This window comes from Cavia porcellus, unplaced genomic scaffold (assembly GCF_034190915.1).
Source record: "Cavia porcellus strain 051 isolate PalLab524CR breed Dunkin Hartley unplaced genomic scaffold, mCavPor4.1 scaffold_12, whole genome shotgun sequence".
In the NCBI taxonomy this organism is placed as follows: Eukaryota; Metazoa; Chordata; class Mammalia; order Rodentia; family Caviidae; genus Cavia; species Cavia porcellus.
Window position 1 is genome coordinate 31413405 of NW_026947495.1, and position 19777 is coordinate 31433181.

Genomic DNA, 19777 nt, shown 5'->3' on the forward strand with positions numbered 1-19777 from the left:
GAAACAGTGGCAGAAAGGCCTCAATTAATGGGATAGTCAGTGGAATGAAGGAGAAAAGTTGATAACCAACTGCAGAAAAATAGCATAGCAGAAATGAGGCAGAGATGGTTGGCTATAATCTCTAACATAGATGGTCTTGATATACCAACAAAAAGGAAAATTGGCAGAGTAGGTAAGGAGGTAGGCCCCATCGAGATGCTCTGTATAGGAAACATAATTAACCTGAAAGAGGATTTATGAACCAAAAATCAAAGATGAGCAAACAATGTTCTATGTGACAAGGAACCAGAGAGAAATAGGAGCAACTCGACCAGCACCTGCATATAGGCTGGAAAGACATGATATTTTTGGGCAAAAGAGAAATACTCAGTAATAATGCAGGAAAACCTTGAGGCTTTTTTAGGTTAAGGAAAACAACCTGAGATCAAGTTCAAGAGTGAGAAGGTTAAGAAGCACTTAGGTAAATAGAAATTTGACCCGCAATCTAAAAACTGAGGAAGTTGGTGGGACCCAAAATGTGCATTGCACCTTGTGGGAGTGAAAGGGGAGGAATTATCTAAAAAAGAAAGGCAAAGGATATTGTTAGAAATGTATCAGGATTTAAAATCCAAATTACTCTCACCATTCTGTTTAGATCGATTATATTCTGTTCTAGTTTGTCAATGTGTACTAGATTTGAGATTACAGACAGCTATCCCAAAAATACCAGGATATAGTGAGTAATCATCCTTAATCTCCTATTAATTTAATTTGAAGCCCTGTATAACTTAAACTGTGTTATATATAACTGATCTTACTTGAATATGGTTTGTTACATTTCTGTTTTGTATTGACTGATTTTATTTGAAACTTTTATGATGGATAATATAAAATCTGAGTGTATAGGCAACTATACTGAAAATGACAAGATTCACTAGGATATCCACTCTGATTTAATTATCACCTGCTTTTGGAGTCTTACAATGTCTCCAATATTAGTATTGTTATGTACTGCTGTATTCAATTATACTATGCTTGGTTATATAGACAATTCTATTGAAGATAACAATAAACACCATAGTAACCTTTGTAGGTCACCTTGTATTGCAGTTTTATACAACTTTTTCATTTCAGGTTTTTCTAGGAATTTGTTTTGTTTTGTCTTGCTTTGTTTTGTTTTTCCCTCTAATTCAGAAAAAATAGACATACATGTAGAGACTCATGCATACGTAGAACTTATAAACAGTCTATGACAACTGATTATATAATGCATGATGAAATGAACAACTACTTTGAAGAAAAAGAGATACTGCAGTACCCAGTGCTAACTCCATAGTGTCATGATACAAAATCCAGCAATACTATTATTCTTTTTTTCAGAATGATTTTAGTCTGTTTTGTTTTGTTTAATTTCAACATATGTGAAGGTATGGACAACTATTTTGAAGAGAATGAGACACACTATGACACTCATTGTTGACTTCCCTTTTGTCAGGTCTTGAAGACCTAAAATGCCTTCATCATCCTGTAAGATAATCAGTTTTATAGTGTGCTGTTTTGTATGAGTTCACTGTATGTGAAGATGTGGGCAACTATTTGGAAGAAAGCAAGAGACAGTATGATAAATAGTGAAGATCTCTGGTTGTCTTGCTTTGAAATTTATGTCTCTTACATTGCATTCTTGTGTTCTGTTTTGTTCTGTTTTGGAATTTTATGCTCTTTAAAATAAAAAATGAAATAAAATAAAATTGAAGCTAGATAACAGAATGTGTTGAGAGATGACAGGAAGAACCAAGCATATGTGTGCACTGAACATCCAGGGAGATAAAGAAAAATCAGGACTGGAAAAGAAAAAAATTTAATCTATGAAATAGCATGTACTGCATATGTTTACATTCAGTTCAAAGTATTTCTACTTTGGCAAATTTTGTAGAGTTTTTGTATAAAATATTGTCTTTGAAAATTTTAGTAACATCTTCATTTTAACATGTAGCACATATTCAAGAGCCCATGTATGAAATTATTGGGAAAGGAAGTCTTAGCAGCAGGGAAATGTAAGTCTTTCTTCTCTACTGTGAATAAAGGGTGAAATATCACTGAAAAAAAAAGATTGTAGGGCCTTGTAGAAAAAATTATATGATGAGGGTGAAATCCTGGCTCATGTCCTCCATGAGGAATGGTCAGATGATTTTCTAACTTTCTTAACCAAAACTGAATTCTTGTAATTCGACAGTGAAAACCTGAACAACAATGAATACAGAGTAATTTATCTGAAGAACTACATAGTACACACCACTGAAGGTAGATAGGTACCTCTGAGAGGAAAACATAATTTAAAACAGTGCAAGAAAAAAATGAGGCATTGATTTAGAGATACTAAGAAAGTATGCTATTCATTAACAACCCTATTGCTTTCAGGAAAATATTATAGAAGTTTAAATAACTTAAAAAATAAATGTAAAGTTTTATGAGTTACTTAAAATATCATTAGGGAAGATAGTCACTGGAACACTGTCAGTGAACACTAAAATAAAATCTCTGATTATCAATAATAATAATGACAATCACTTTTATCACTGTGTATATTAAAACAAAAAGAATTCTCTATTCTTAACTCTGTCATAAATTTACTTAATATTTTTAAAGTAATGACAAAAAAATTAAGTACTTACTATCCATTCAATGAATATGTGTTTTAATAGCTTATTTATGCTAGTCATTAGGACCTAAGGACTAATCATCAAAGGCAGCAAAACAAAACAAAAATCTGTGACCTATGGAAAATTTCATTGTTACAGTAAAAAAGCAAAATACTAAAACAAACCCAGAAAAAGAATTAAAAGGACTGTAGCTAAGGAAAGGAGGTGCTGGCCACATGTGTGAATACATACTTTTATTTGGCTGTTCAGAAAGGGCTAACTGAGGAGGGGTCTGTGAGCAAAGTATTAGAAGTTAAAGACAGGTGACATGTGGCCATCTGTCTGGAGAGCATCCCACACACAAGGTTGTTCAGCAGAAGACAAAGGGAGCCAGGATTTTCAGCAGAAGACAAAGGGAATATTTGAGAGAACTCACAAGGATATGACAGGTTATTTAGCAGAAATACAATTTACACACAATGCTCAACTTAGAAACATGAAAGTATTATACATACAGAACAGTTTTGAGGTGGTTTTATGTGAAATTCACATGAGCAATAAGAATTTGAGTCCTTCTCATAATTTTGCTTATTTATGGCTGTTCGGGAGGATCATCCCCAGTGGACCTCAAGTGACCTTGGATCTTCCTATTGAATTTGCTGAAGTGCCAGGTTTACTCGTCTTTTGATGTTGTACAATTTATATCGCTAGTCTCATAGAAAACTTAGTCAAGGCTGCCACAGCATGAATACTGTGTATCTGTTTGCTCAGTGGGAGAGAAGGACAAGAGAGCTTGCCGTTTTCTCCAGTGTTGGCTGCCAGTTCAGAAATCGCTGATCCCTAAGCCCAGGGGTCTTAAGCTGGAACACAGCTCACTGCTTACTCAGCAACCACCCAAGCACAGCAGGTCACTGCAGGAGACTTGGCTGCAGAACCAGTGCTAGGATGCTGATGCTCACGCTGTCTGCTGTGCTTCTTGTCTCTCTCTGTCTTATTTTCTGCTTTCAGTACTTTTGCAGAGGTGGCAAGTTCACTCTGTCATTCTGTGACAAGATTTCTGAACTCTGGCACTGTTAATGCCTAGCATCTGAGAGATATTTATAGAGATACTGTCCAGTGCATTGCTCCGTGTTGAGTACTTCCAGGCTCTACCTACTAACAGTGGCAATACCCTCTCCATTTACAACAACCAAAAAATGAATCCAGATATTGCTAAATGTCCTGTATAAAATAACATTATTCCTGCTCAACGAGGTTGAACTTTTTCCTTGAAAGTAAGTGATATTTCTCAGGCATTTCTGATCTAGTTTGATTTTTTTTCCATACATGAATTCTGTGCTTTCAAAGGAAGCTGTGTTTGTGTGTGTGTGTGTGTGTGTGTGTGTGTGTGTGTGTGTTGCTGTGAACTGAACCAAATACTTTAGGTCCAAATATGGACCACACAGGAGATAATTCTGGCCAATGAGTGTTTTTGGTCTAGTGCAAAACATTTGGTCATTTGGTTAAAAGGACTTAAAAAATTAGAGGGCAGACGCTCAGTGATATAAAGTCGTAAGGAGTTTCATTTAGTTTAATCAATAGAAATAAAATTAAAGAAATTCACCAGAAAATGCACACACATACACAACTCAGGACATTTAATTGTACAAATCTCCTATGCTTATGAAGCCTTTTCCTAAAAACTATTACTATCACCTTGACATTTATTACCACTCTATATTTCCTCCAGTGATGCTGCAAAGAATAGGTATCAGCAAACTGGTAGGGACAGCGAGGTGAATACATTCAAGGCAATAAATCTTGAAGCAACTAAAACTGTGTTTTTCACTTGAAGGGACTCATAGGCCTGCATGTCTGCAGGTTGTGAGCAAAAGGATTAGTATCTTACAAAGTTATGAACTTGTGTATGAAAAATTACTCTAGTCAATAAATTTTAAAGGTCACTAAGGTAGAAAAAATACAGTTATGATTTATGTATATCAAAGAATTTTTTTAGTGCACAGTATTTTCAATGACTATTACTATTTCATAGAGTCTCATTACTAGCTTCATTGGAATTTGCTCAACTCTTATGATGAGTATTATATAGTCCCACAATATAAGCCAGTGGATACTACTTTGGAATCTGCAAAGTAAAGTTAGCCAAGAATGATTAATCAATAAGTTTTAAATCCTAAATTTGTATTAATTAACCTAAGAAACAATAGAATTATTAAGTTCATAAAGGTTGTCCTAGATTAATGAAGAATCCCCAAATGATTTTGAAATACTTAATAGGAATTACATAATGCTAAGGATGATTAAATAACTCATTGAATATATTTCTCCTATTTTTTTCTTCATGCTAAAAGTAGGTAATGTAATTAAAACGTACATAACTTCTAATGATCAGAATATTGAGAAAAATATGTATATATATGCTCAAATACTTCTACTATGCTTTAAGGATTATCCAGAATTTTCACATCTCCTTTTGACCTTGCCAGTAATCTAATAATTAAAGGGTAATAGATATTAATTAAAAACTTCTACAGCTCTTTGGAGCTGCTGTGCAAACATGCAGTGTATGTGTTAGTGCATCGCATGTGTCTGTCAATCTTATGTATAAGCTTACACTGAGTGAAAATGAATAAGGAAAAATCTTCGCTTTTCTCCATGTCTATCAAATCACTTTATGGTAGCCAGGCAATCCTTTCAGAACCCATATTTCCAACTACTCACATGGATGTCTATTTTGCAAATAAAAAGGACATAAGTATACTGGTTTAAATCATTTTTTCAAACATCCTATAGACTTCTTAAGAAATACAAACTATGAGAAATACATATTTACAAACTAATTATGAAACCAAAAAGTGTTTTCAGTATTCAAATCTCAAGTAAATTCTCAGATACTACTTTATTTAAAGTTAACAAGAGTCAGTATGTGCAAACAGGCCATGTCCTTGATACTCAGTGGGACAATAACCATTAGATTCTCAAGAGTCACAAGCATTTGCAAATCTCTAAACAGTTTTAATTAGGAAATGTCCCAAGACTGACAAATGTACTCATTATTTCTTTTAATGGCTGGCCAGAGTCTACATTTCTTAGCATTTTGAAGTTTTTCTTTTGAGAAAGTTCAGAGTGAGGAGCAGAAAAATAAGATGGTTACCTGCAAGTTAGTAACAGAGTGTAAAAATTGTTCTTCATTTTAAAATGTTTTGTAAGGTCTTGTCACTATGTAAAGCACATAGGGACTTTCTAACATAATTCAAAAGCTTTAGTTCATTTGTTTCTTCTTGTGAAACAGTTTTTATAAGGCACTAAGAATTCTTACTTAAGTGGCAAATTTCATTGAAATGCAAAGATCATAGATAACTTAGGTGTAAAAACTATAATTTTACTTTAAATTCAGTGTTACTTGCTGTTCTGCAATCTAAGTAATACAGTGGTGAATCATTAAATAATAATTGATGGTCTAAACATAATGCCATACTTTTACCACAAAACTGGAAAAATTCCCAGACTGTAAAATCGATGGGACAGTCTGAAGATATCAGGAATCATACCAAGCTGAAAATAAGGTTTGACCCACCTAATATGACACTACCCTCTGACAATATGTCAACAGATTGTCTTTAAATTTATTATTTAGATAATATGAATGGAAGGAAGTAGTAACACTATTTTTTTTTTCATAGAAGGAGAGTCTATCTATTCTCTAAAATTATTCATTACTTTTTAACCCAATTGGCTCCTAAAAAATACCTAGGGAAAAGGAACACTTTGAAATATGGAAACGTGTATATCTGCTACAGGTCTCATTGTAGAATTCTATCTCAAGTAAATTCACAATAAAAAGTGTGTCCCTTTGCATTCCACAGTGGTTAACAGTATAGGCTCTTATCCATCTCACTCTGTACTACTACCCAACAAATTGACACAAACTTAGTGGCTTAAAATAATATATATATATATTTTTAAAATTTAGTGTAAGTGGAATTAGTCTTGTGTTCTAAAGTGAAGATTTGGGGAGAAATGGTTCTGTCTAGGGAAGAATTCATTTTCTTGCCTTTTCTAGATGTTTGGATTCCTGTTCATGACTCCTGCCTTGCATCACCTCAGTCTTTTGAATCTACATTCATAATTGTATGAGGCTTGTTGCCTCATCTTATAAATTTCCTGTATTTGCAGCCCACTCAGATGATTCAAGTCAATCTCCTGATTTCATGATTCATATTATAATCATGATTGCAAATCCTCTTTGCCATGCATATAAAGTAACAGTACAGACTTGAGGATTAGGATGTGGATATCTTTCATGGAACATTTTCAGACCACATGAATTGGCATTCTAGCATTGTCCAAGACAATTTTCTACCATTTGTTCACATTTTCGGTATCCTTGAAGCAGAGAAACTAAGTGCCTTTGTTCTGTATTCTGTTTTCAAAGATGTTAACAAGATAAATATTCCAGGATTATAAAGATTGTGTCTGTCTCAGAACAAAAGATTTGCATTAGTCTTAGAAGCTAGACAGAGTAACTCTCTCTGGAGCAATGAATAAGCATGCTTACAGTTAGAAAAAAAATGGGGTTGTTTAACCTTCACATTTCTCTCATCGCTACATGAGCAGGTGTCACCTTTGTGTTGTACGATGAGGAGTTGGGTTCAGGACCCTGAAGCAAAATTATTGCTGTCTGGCTGCTGCTGTTGATGCTAGTTATAATTATCTTTTGTCTCAGAAGTTTCATGTTTTCTACTGGCAGTCACAGAGGTACAGCAGCGTAAGTTTTCAGCTTGCAAGCATAATAAAATTTCTGAGTTATCAGCTCTTAAGTGGTATCACTTATTAGATATCTGACTTTGATAGAGTATTTTGTCTTCCTGAGAATCAATTTCCAATCTATGCAATGGAGTAAATAATACCTCCCTCAGGGAGCAGTTGAGTGGATTAAATGGGGCATTGCACAAAAGTGAAACAACGCTAATATCCAGTAAGTAGGAACAAAGGTGAGCTTTTATTATTACTGTAATTGGTTTTATTACCACAAAGTAAGTTGATGTAATATAAAATTAAGAAAACATAGAGAGCAAAATACTTTATAAAACTTGTTATTCATAGTAAAAGTAAATGTGTTATTGAGCACGTACGCTATTTGAAATTATAAAGGCCACATTTGGGAAGAAAGCAAGTAGCATAAGATGCAAAGAACGAAAACCAGCTCTGGTCAGAAACTGTTGTCAAAGGTAGGGTTATTAGCTGGAGTATTCAGTTGTGGTATAGAACCAGCATTTCCTTTTATTTTTAAGAATGAAGATCCATCTGTAATATTTTAATTTCTCTTGAAAGTGTCTGGAATGAAATTAGAACAATCCAAGTGTATCCACCTAGCAAGAATGTGTAAAGGTACTGTCTTTCTACAATTGTCGCATTTCCTACTACATTATGGAGAAAAGCAGTCAGACAGCCTCTGCCACATTCCATTGAAGGCAGAACTTTAACTTTCAGTATTAACTCCTTAAGGATGTTAAATTATGGTGGATTTGTGGAGTTTTAATCAGTGAGCTATAAAAAAAGACAAGAGATAGGATATTTTTCATTTTAGCAGTTCATTTGCCATTCATGAAGAATGTACTTATCATTAAGGATTTGATTTAAAGTATAGCTGAGCTGAATAATCTTCTGTCCCTCTCATTCCCTTTCAGATACTTAGAGGAGACATCACCATTCATTATGATTCAAGCTACAAATAATTTTAATATTTGTCTTTGTAGACCTTCTGATTCATTCTGAACCCGTGTAGAGTGCAGATCCTCCAGAAATAGCACTTCATTCACAATAATTTTTAGATCAAAGAATTCTTGTTTTTTTACTCTTTCAGGATGTGATTCAAATTCTATGACCTCATATTCAAGACCTTTCATCATATCACCTTCACCTTCTATAACTGCCCTTCACAGTTACTGGCAAGTGATCCATAGGGTTACCCATATTCACCTTTTGAAAATGTTTTATTTTGTAAAATTTATGGTTGCAGAAATGTTCTTTTCTCCTCCTGTAATGCTCCTCCTCTAAGCTCAGACCTACTTCTGTCCCAGGAGATTTCTAAGCCTACTCATGTAAAGACATCTGGTCCTTTCTGTGGATTTCCATTACATGGACAGTATCCATTAATCACACAGTATACATACTTCTTTAGGTTAACTTTGATTTCATTAATGTCTTTATATTTTTCATGCATTTATACTATCACCCATGGAAAATTATGAATCCCATGAAGAAAGTAGCCATTTCCTAAGATTCCTCTTACCTATGACAGCTAGTAAAGTGTCCATCATATCATAAGCATATAACTAATACTCCTTAATCGTGAACTTCTAAAATGTTTAAGAAGTAATTATAGGTCTTACACATGAGGAAACTGAGGTTAGAGTCATTTCTTAATATTTCTAAAGATGATTTGTTTGCTTCATTTTTAGAAATCTTTTTCCTACTTATACCAAACATATATTCTTTTAATACCTCATTGGTTGCTGCTAAGTCAAATAATTTATAGATGTACTGACTTAAATACAGAATATGTGCATGAATATTTACGTAAACACATAATTTCACATATGTGTGCATAAATTAAAATACACATTATTGAAGTTTATTTAGAAGTCTTTCTACTTTAAGAGCAAAATTAGAAAACTCCAATTTAGCGATGTTTTTAGAGTAGCAAATAATTAACAAGGATTGTGATAATAGGGGTGCTGGTGTGTTTTTTTCCATAGTATGTAAAAAGCACGGAAAGATAATATATTGCTGAGCAATTAAAGTTAACAAGTGCTTTTAAATGAGCAAAAAGAACTTGGAATCTGGTTAATTACACTCTGATATACAGGGTACTTATTTTTTCAAAGTCCTTTACAATGGGCAGTTTGATGTTAATGCCACACAGTGAAACTTACCATCTTTCAGAATTGTTTCTCTCTCTGTGCCATCTATCTTCTGTCTGCCAATTAGGAAACTGGTGGTATCAGCAAAGTAGATGTAACTGGTTTCTGCATGAAAATCTACAGCACGAGGGTTTACTAGATTTTCTATGGGGATCATGTATTCATCTGCTATCTTGGTATTTAAGTCCATTCCTCTGACAATTCCTGGGCGTCCTTTCCCATAAAAGAGGAACAACTCATTCTTTGGTCCTGCAGAAAAAAGATTACAAACATAAACAAAGGATGCTGCCTAATCTTCTTTATACCATATAATGGCACTGTTTAATTAACTGGCACAATTAGTGATTTTAAATTCAGTACTAAAAATTAAACTCTAAAATATGCCAAATGTATCTTGATGTAAGAAGGCCAGCTAATTGCATTACTTTAATTAAAACAGAAATTACTTTTGTGAATGGGCTATATATAGTTAATTATTCTTTTGTTTGTAATTGTCTGCATAGCAAAAACATGACACATCACTGAATAATTTGTAACTTGTGAAATGGACATTTAGTAAAACATCTAGTACATTTAATTTCATATTGCATTACTTTCTATATATGCTGTATTAACCATAGCACGCATAACAGGACGCAATGATAAGGAAGGACTTCGGAACATTTTAAACATAACACTCCAACTTTCATCTACACGCTATCACAGGCAAACGAGATCTACATGGTATTATTATTTTTTCATGTGAATATACTGCAATTGCCTTTTAAGAAATGAAATCATTGTCAATTAATAACAACACTTTTTCTTCATATCTTATTTAGAATGTTACAGGCTGACACTGTCTGTTAGTAGCTCTGATATAAACCACAGACCTTATTAACGTCAACCAAGAAATGAAAAACAAATCCTTAAGCAAAAATCAGCCTCCATAGTATACAATGCCAGAGTGAATGTGGCTTTTTTTTAATAAAGTGAATTGATTCATTGACACTGCCAGGTTATACCAGGCTCTTCGTTTAGGAACAAACCTTGTGCTTTCTTACTCTTTGTAACTAAAAGCAATAATATACTATGAAAAGATAAATACACCATTTTTAAACAAAATTGAGTACACAAAAGAAGGCCATATGTGGATAACAACAGAATAATTGCGATCTCTAATAAAGTAAAATGAGTATAGAAAATCTGGGAAATAATAATAATAGGTGATAACTAATAAAGCTAGTAATTTCAATCAAAACTATATCAGTATTTCACATATTTCTTGTGTTTTTTCTTTTAAAATTAGCCTTATTAATGGTGAATACATGAAAAGATATTTGTAATATATTTCAATTGTTAATAAATAAAAGAAAACAAATTCTAGTAACCCAATAGATCTCAATATTGATAATACTTTCGAAGATAAGCATATAACCACACATAAAACTTCTGTCTTAAAAATATTAAATATTCTTAATTTCCTATCACACACTGCAAGAAGAGTTTTAATTCATATATATTTCCCAATACTGAATCATTTAATTTCACATGCTTCAATGCATGTGTGAATTTTGTAAAATGTATTTGATTTTCATTATTTTCTTGGTATTTATCCATTGTTGCAGTAATCACAAGTCATTCATTTTCTGTGCTATATAATGTGTGAATAACTCAGTTGTAATTTATCTAGCTATTTGTTTAAGATATTTTTCTTTTATAGAAAAGAACATTCAATTTCATAGTCTATATATATTATTCCATCATAGCATCAAAATTATGTTCTATGTTGATTTATTATAAGCCTTACAATGACCCTGTTTTAGATAATTTACCAAGCCATTATCTAGTTGGTTTTTGTTTTCCAGTTGCTCATAATAATACTGAAATAAGAATATATTTTTCCATCTAGCATTTCATCCATTTTCTTAGATGGAATTACAGGTTAAAGCATCTTAATATTCTTCTCATTATCCATCTAGTCTCTTGTTAGTCTATCTAATTTCAAAAATATCTTATTCAAAAGAATTGATTATGTTAGTAATATTGGTTCATTTGGAAAACTTTTCCTGTCTCATAATATTTTTCCAATATTATATGAATATATTCTTTTGTTTTTATGGGACTCATGTATTCATTTTAAGAATTTAATGACATTTGACCAAGTCATTACAACATCTTCTAAAACACTAATGACAGTGTATAATTCCCTATCAGTAAAGTAATATAATATAGTCTACTACTTACCTATCATTAAATATTTAGATTATTTCTGAACATTTATTAATAATACTTTTATACTTGCTTTCTTCAATCAAAAATACAGTAACATGTCAAAGAATATGGCATGTTTTATTGCTTTACTATGTATTACAAAATATCTTTTAACAGTGATAACAATTTTTAGTTCATTTAGCAATGCACAAAAATGATAGCATCACCATAACCATCTTTGCTAACATTTGTTTTATTTTGTTATTTAACGTTTTATTGCCTACTGGTAAACCTGGTATTTCATTAAGTTAGTGTATGTGGTTATACATGCAGGTAAGTATGTTTTAAATAACAATGATGATTCGTCTTTTGTTGTTTCTTATATTCATATATTTAGATGTTATTCAAAATTTACTTTAAAGTTACTTTCACATTGCACATAATTGAAAACCCATGTTTCACAGACTCTTTAAGCTAGGGTAATGATTTTGCTTTAATCCTCGTAAGTCCAATGTACAGAAAGTGTAGAAAGTAGAAATGAGGTGAATATTCTGGTTTCTGCTAGCATTTCATTTAACTGAGAAACAGAATTTTTTCACTTTGCCTTCTTCTTTGCATTTACATTGTAACTACCAAGAAACAGGGAGCTGAATGCCCGCCTTGCATGCAATAGAAGACTATGGAATGTTACACAAGTTTGCAGCTAATTGTAGTGCCTGGATCTTAGTTATAAGGGTATCTTTTTGAAGTTAACATTCCAGTTGTAGTTGATGCCCTGCCCCTCATAGTGACAGCTAGTTACTAGCCAGGCTAATTTGATATGGTTTGGTAAGACCATAATTAGAAGCTGCGGTTTCAGGGTTTTCAATGATTTTATGGCGCTCATTCGCATTACATCCACTTCTTTTTAAAATAGCTAGAATTTTATGTTTACTCTAGATGTAGCCTAAAGACATTCTTCTTTCATAGTTATTAAATCATATGAAAATCTGAAATTACATTTTTCTCCAAGCATAAATGTATAGGGGGCATACACACACACACACACACACACACACACACACACACACACACAAGTGTGGGTGCACTTTTGCATCGTACACCTTCATGTCCCAAGTGCCAAGCAGATTCCCCTAAAAAATGGCACATACATGCAGTGTGTTCAACTTCTTTTATTTTGAGGCATTGGTAGCCTCAATTATCTTAAAGGTCTAGGGAACATGAGTCTTGAGAGCTTCATATTCTCAGCATTTAATAGAAAATCAGAAATGCAAAATATAAAAAAAAGTACAAATGCATACATTTTATTACAGTTTAGTTTTTTGAGTTCTTGACTTAAAAATCTATTTACACTATCATTCATTCTAAATAGTTGCATTTAAAATTTATTTTAAGTTAAATTTCCTGGTCTTAATTTGCAGTTGTAAACAAAGATATGTTAAGAAATTAGAATAAATTGCAAAAGGATGACCAGAGAAGGAATCCTGAACAAAAATGAGGTTGTTGTTTTGACTAAGATACAATCTAACTGCACACTATAAGGATTAAGCAGTATAATTTTGTTAAATGTTATATGGAGGAAAAAATCCCTTTAGTAAAGTGGTAAAATGAATAATATTTAACAATCCCTTACTTACCTGGAAAATTAATTATAAAATAAATATCACTTCCAAGTGAACCTGTATGCACTGAAGCATTTCTATGTGTGGATTTTCTCTTGAACTAAATATCCCTATTGCTAGTTATAATGAGCATCTTGGTTTCTAGGAGGGAAAATGTGATCCACCACTGAATGCAGTTTATTGACTAAGATCATTATTTAAGAACTGTAAAAACCTTCCTAAAAGTCTTCAATGAGATCAATACATTTTGTGACTCTATATCCTAATTAGATTCTTATTCCTATTGTCACAAAACAAACAGACAACAAACACTGATTCTGAGGAAAATGAACAGAGTTTACAGGCAAATTTCACCTAAGATTCATGTTAATATTGATGTTGAAGCACGTAATTAATACTAAAAATTCTATTCGGAAGAAGTAGCTGTCGGCAACATGTTTGATTTTAACAACATACTTTTGCATGACCTGCCATCACTCCCCAAGTTGAAGCCAGTCCTGCAGCGACAGGTCCGCATTTTGTAACTGCCACTGAGCAGACAGATGTGTGAACAGCCCCCTGGCATTCCATATGGATCCACTTCACATGCATGGCTTCTGACTACAACAAATAAAAAAAAGTGTACTTGAAATTCTCCAATGACAAGATAAGTATTTACATCAGTATGTCAAAATTTTTAGGGTAAGAACAGTGAATCTTAGCAAAATTCAATATACCCAACTACTTAGTAATCAAATGGAAGAAGTTTAAACTCTATAGAGAAGGACATAAGCATTTGTCAAAATTTTCCTAAGGTTAGCTTTTCTAAATAAGGTTCTCAGGAATGAAAACGTATTTATATTAATTTAAGCTCTTCACATGTAAGCAGAAAAGTAACATGATTTTTCATACATGTTTCTTGTATTTTTCTAAATACCAATGATAAAAAAATTAGAAAAGGAAGTTAGTTAAAATAATACCATCTTATGTAGTTAAATAAAGGATTTGCTTTCCAACTATTCACAATATAAACAAATAAATGTGATGAAATATGATTCTGTCATTAAGGCTACTTTGTTAAGAAAAGCTGATAGCATTTTACAATTTTGAGTCTTGTGTCAACTTTGAGAACTCTATTATAAAATCAAATGTGAGTTTCTCTCAGAAAGAGAGAGTGTGTTGTCTGTGTGTGTGACTGTAATTGTGAAAATGTAAGTTTACAGGAGGAAATTTATTATAACAGAAAATGTGAATTAATATTTAAGTGTTAATAAAGAGAAAAATTGGAAAAGTATTATTTAAGGAGAATAAGAAAAACTAAGATGGGCTAAATGAAAACAAATTGTAGGAACAATTTCAAGAAGATTTTTTGCATTCTTGTAACTATATTTTTAATCAATATTTACAAGTTATGATGAACACCAAGGCAATTTTATTGAAACAAAACTGCTATACTTTTATAAATAGTCATTATTCACTTTTTCCCTCATTTTAAGTGAAAAAATCTAAAGTACATTTTAACCATCTTTCCCTAACAAAAGCGCTGCATTTATTTTTCCAACCTCATATACACTAGATCACATAATCAATAGTGCTCTTCTCTTTGATTATTAGTGTTTTCTTACTTTCTCTCAAGGATCATGCTTATTGACTAAAAAAGGTATCGTTAAACCTCTCTCTTGGAAATAAAAAAAAAAATCCTTTTAAATCCAAGTCTATTTCATTTTAAAGTCGTATTTTGCAAAGTTATCTATGATCATTTCTTATAATGTTTTCTTTCATCTCTCTCAGTCTTTTTACTCAGATATTCACTTCACAGTCAAAAGCATGTACCAGATCTCCGTGAGCGTCATGATGGTACCTCCAAAGCTCAATGGATTAACAAGCTTTTTCTCATCTCTGTTTCTGATTCTGCCTATTCCCCTTGTCTTATTGTTGAAGTATTCTAGTGTCCATTCTTCAGAATCCTCTTAAATATAAGTTATTATATATTTATATATAATATAGTATATATAAATATAATATATATATAAATATAATATAATATATATTTAAATCCTTGGTGTGTACATGCGTTGCCATGACCTTGCATGACATGCCAGTGACTCCCAAATGGATATCTCCATCCTGGACTTCGTTTTTGAATTTGAATACAAACTTTTCTGTATTCAAATAGCTTTTGTATATTACCACTTAGATTTACAAGAGATACCTGAAATAACCCATGAACAATGAACTTGCTTTGTCCAAGATTTGATTTATACTGTAGTTTCCTCAATCTCAAAAATAATTCATTGCCAATCTTTCAAGTCTAATCACTTCTTTGAGTTTTTTTTTTTTTTTTTTTTTTGTTGTTGTTGTTGTTGTTGTTGTTCATAACCCACCTCCAATGGATCAGAAAAACCTACTGGCTCTAACCTTATCTGTATCCTGAATTTGCCATTTCTCAGAACTTTCATTTTTGGGGGGCAAACTACCATGCTCTAACAGTGCCACCTTCTTCCTTCATAGCCTCTTGTCAGTGTAGTAGCCATAGTGATTCATTAAGAAATATCTCTGTCTAATGCCTGAGATTCCCATTTCAAATATACAGGCAAAAGTTATTATGATGATCTACCATACTCTCTTTCTTATGGTCTTCTACTTCTCCAAATATATCTCTCTCTTCCTTATTCATCTGTTGCTCACTCACACAGCCCACCGTGCTGCTCTTTTGATGGTATAGACATGTTTTTTCTTCCTGCTTTTGTGCTTGGTTAGTCTTCTACCTATAATACTCTGGTTTCAAATATTTATTTCCAATCCACTCTCTGCCAAGTCCTTCACTTGATCCCATCTTTTCAACGAGGCCTCCTCCTACTATTCAATACAAAACTGCAATCCTCCCCAATTCCTTAAATTTCTTATCTTTTCATTTACTTTCTCTGTAACACTTATTGACATGCGATGTAATGTAAAAATTGCCTAGTTATTAAGTATATTAAATATATCTTGCCCCTGGGATGGAAAGCTTGAAAAAACTAAAATATTTTGTTTGGTTTTACATCCTGATATATTGTTAGTATGTACAGAATAGTTTCTGGCATGTAGTAGATGTTCCATGAATAATTAATAGATGAAATATTTATATCAAAATTTCATAAGGTTACAAAATTGAATTGTCTGTGACATGGTTGTGACAATATATAATGTCTTACTGAATACATGTTAATGTTTAGACAATCCTAGATTATTTTTATTGGAAGCATAAGTATACAGAGATGATGAAAATTGGGGTGGTAGTTTGTATGCCATATTGTTCTGTATACGACTGAATCTAACTGGACCACTGACCAACATTATTAATGTACCATTTAAAAACTGGTCAGTGTGTTTGAGAAACATTTAAAAAATTTTTCCGCTTTATCTTAAAAAAAAACATTTTCAATAAAAATATATCTGTTAAGAAAACAATTGAGATGTTAAATCTAGAGGGTCTAGTGACTACATTGAATACTAGGTAAATATTACAAGGAGTTCACCTGATTGAATATTTGTCTGTCTCTCAAAGCAATACCAAAAGTGAAACAGAAATCTTAACACCTGGTGTCTTGTATACATACATCACAACTGAAAGCTCCTTCTTGAGTCTATATTTAGCCATCATTTCCATTCTATGGTTGTAGAAATGATTCACTAAGAACTGAACAATTTGTCATTTAAACTTGTGAAAGGAGCTCTTCTCCATTTTATCAAGCAGACATGCACATTTTTGTGTCAAAATGAAATTTATGACTCACCTGCTTTAACACTATAAGAATGTACAAGGACTGTATCCCCATTCAATCTACTGTCACGAAAATTAAGAAGTCTTTTAACTCACCCGTTGGTTGAGTTCTTTTTTGATATATTCGAATTCCTTGAGGTCTTTCCATTTTAATTAATGAATGAATATCAGTGCCATTAAATCTGTTTATTCTTATGATGTTGAAGTTATCAGAATTGGTTGCATATAAATAGTCTTCGAAAACAGTTATACCGTAAAGATGTCTGATCTGTAAAGAGGTTAAAAAATAACTATGCTTTTTAATTATGCTGTCTCCTACTAGGAAGAAAAAATTGATTGCTATTTACCCATGTAGAAAAAGTAAATAGTAGCAAAGTCACAAAAATGTTATCATTTAACTCCTTTCAAAGTATCCCATATTTTAAAAGTTTAATTTGTGTGTGATAAGAAGACACTAAGCCTTAGTGGATACAAAGGTTTCAAATACATGGGAAAGGTTTTTTACTCATAGTTTATCAAGAAAATGTGTATAGTAGTTACTTTATAAAGACTAATGGGAACCAGACTTTCAAGCATCATCAATAAAATGCTACAACTCTATCATACATAATTTGATGTGTTATATTGGGTTACCTGTTCATATAGTCATGTGGATCCTGCAAAAGGACTAATTAGAAAGCCTCTTTTAAAAATCATGTAAGTTCAGAATCCCATTTTTCATCAGAAATTATGCTTACCCTAATACTTGCTCAAAATAGAAAATAATAAAGAAATCACATATTTGAAATACATACCAATAATATATCAGCATTTCATTTAGAGATTGTGTTATTTTTAAAGCCTATCCAATAATGGCAAAAAAAAATTATTTGCTTTGAGAATGGTGATGTTGTTATAATCTATGAAATTAAGTCAGTGATCAAACTTTCTCTTTTGGCAAAGATCTTAGGGATCGCTCTATACTTTAAGCAAAAGCAAATAATGTATTATCTTACCAGGATATATTTCTCATTATTTCTATCCTGGCAATTTCGTGTGGGATAGGAACTGAAAATTGGCCTTTAAATGTTTTTGGATACTATCTAATTTCTTCTGATCTATACTAGAAAGGAAAAATAGGGCTTAATATGAAGAATTATTTTATCTTAAAGCTCACATTCTCCTTGGGTATTATGTGAGCGTGTGTTCATGTGATGGGGAGGAGTACATGTGTTTTTGAAGCATTTTCTATATTGTTGACATCATAGTCACAAAATACACCAGGTAGTCTAATGTAAAAATGAGTAGACTGACTTTCCCTTTGTCTTCCTAAATGTGTGCTTTGCTCATTTGTGGGGTCCTTCTCATTGGAATCTGTGCTTGGGTACATTCACTTTTCTCTCGATCAATTCACTTTCTAAGAGGAAAAGCATAGATATATAGGGGATAATTATTCATTTTATTTCTCATAAAATAAGCACACTATTGTCTGCTATGTTAACTATATTCAGCAGAGATGAAATAATTGAGTGGCAGATTTATCATTCTGATTACAGCCACATACTCTAAAAATTAATAATTTAGGTACCCTTAGTAAATTTAGCATATATTCAGAAAATAAGCAAAATATGAGCAATGGAAATACAAAAAAGAATGTTTGATAACTGTAAAAACTTTTTAAACTAGTCATGAAGGTCAAATAAAATTTATATTTTTAGTTTTGTTAGAAAACATAGTATTTATATACAATGGATACTACTCTGTTAAGAAGAATGGTAAATTTTAGGCACCTGTAAGTAAAAAGTTGCATCTTGCAACCAGAATAATAAGAGAAATAAATCAAATACATAAGTTTAAATACTACACAGTTTCCCTTACATAAGAATTCCAAAATATAAATTAAAAAGTTAACAAAAGATTAAAGAAGAAATAAGGAGATTCTTTTCAAAAGGGAAGCAGAAAAACAGAGGGAGGGAGAGACAAGAGAGAGAAAGAAAAAAGAACAAAAAAGAATCATAAACAATGAAACTAAAGCTTTGAAAATGAAAAGAGGAACAAGAACAGAAGGGAGGAAGGATGGACTGCGTGAGAAAAAGGACCAAAGAACGTTAAGGTGTATCATGTGCGTGCACAAACTCCCGCACAATAAATGTAATCATTATGTGTTGCAACAGCTATTAATAAAAGATTTTAAAATTAACCAGGTAAAAAATCATTATAATTCTTATCCTTGCTTCAAGATTTAATTTTTAATGGTAAATAGAATTTTAAAAAGGAGCACCGTTATCAAATTAGGTCCATTAAAGGTTACAACAAAGACTTTCCAAGGAAATAAAGTATTTTAAGACAGTTGAAGGTGTGAGAGAAATGACTGGTCCCATTTTCAAAATTATAAAGCTTATTTATTAATTAGATTTTAAGATAATATCATTGTTGCATTTGTTTATATGTTAAGAAAGACAAATAGTTTTAAAAGAAGCTGTGGGCTAGGGATGTTAGCTCAGTGGTACAGCAGTGCCTGCCTGGCAAGCATGAGGCCCTGAGTTTGATTCCTGGTATCAAAAAATTAAAATAATAAAATAATAAAGACACATGAGAAATCAAAAGTAACTTTAATGGAAAATTACAGCCCGTATCTTTCTTATATTGCAAACAAAGACATATATTTCAGCTCCACAGATGAATTTCACATGA

The 19777-nt window shown here is 32.1% G+C and overlaps 1 protein-coding gene across 7 annotated transcripts in view; it reads right to left on the reverse strand.

Annotated features, from left to right (window-relative positions):
• The window catches only part of Lrp1b (LDL receptor related protein 1B), a 1703137-nt gene that overhangs the window by 711341 nt on the left and 972019 nt on the right, over nt 1-19777 (reverse strand). For all 7 annotated transcript variants that reach the window (XR_010050782.1, XM_063259026.1, XM_063259028.1 and 4 more), the window contains exons 9-11: nt 17201-17372; nt 13816-13959; nt 9557-9793 (exon numbers count right to left, since the gene is read on the reverse strand). Coding sequence is in view for 6 of the 7 variants with exons in the window: in XM_063259026.1 (XP_063115096.1) it covers nt 9557-9793; nt 13816-13959; nt 17201-17372 (553 nt within the window). In the remaining variant the exon portion in view is untranslated. The remainder of the gene's footprint in view (nt 1-9556; nt 9794-13815; nt 13960-17200; nt 17373-19777) is intronic.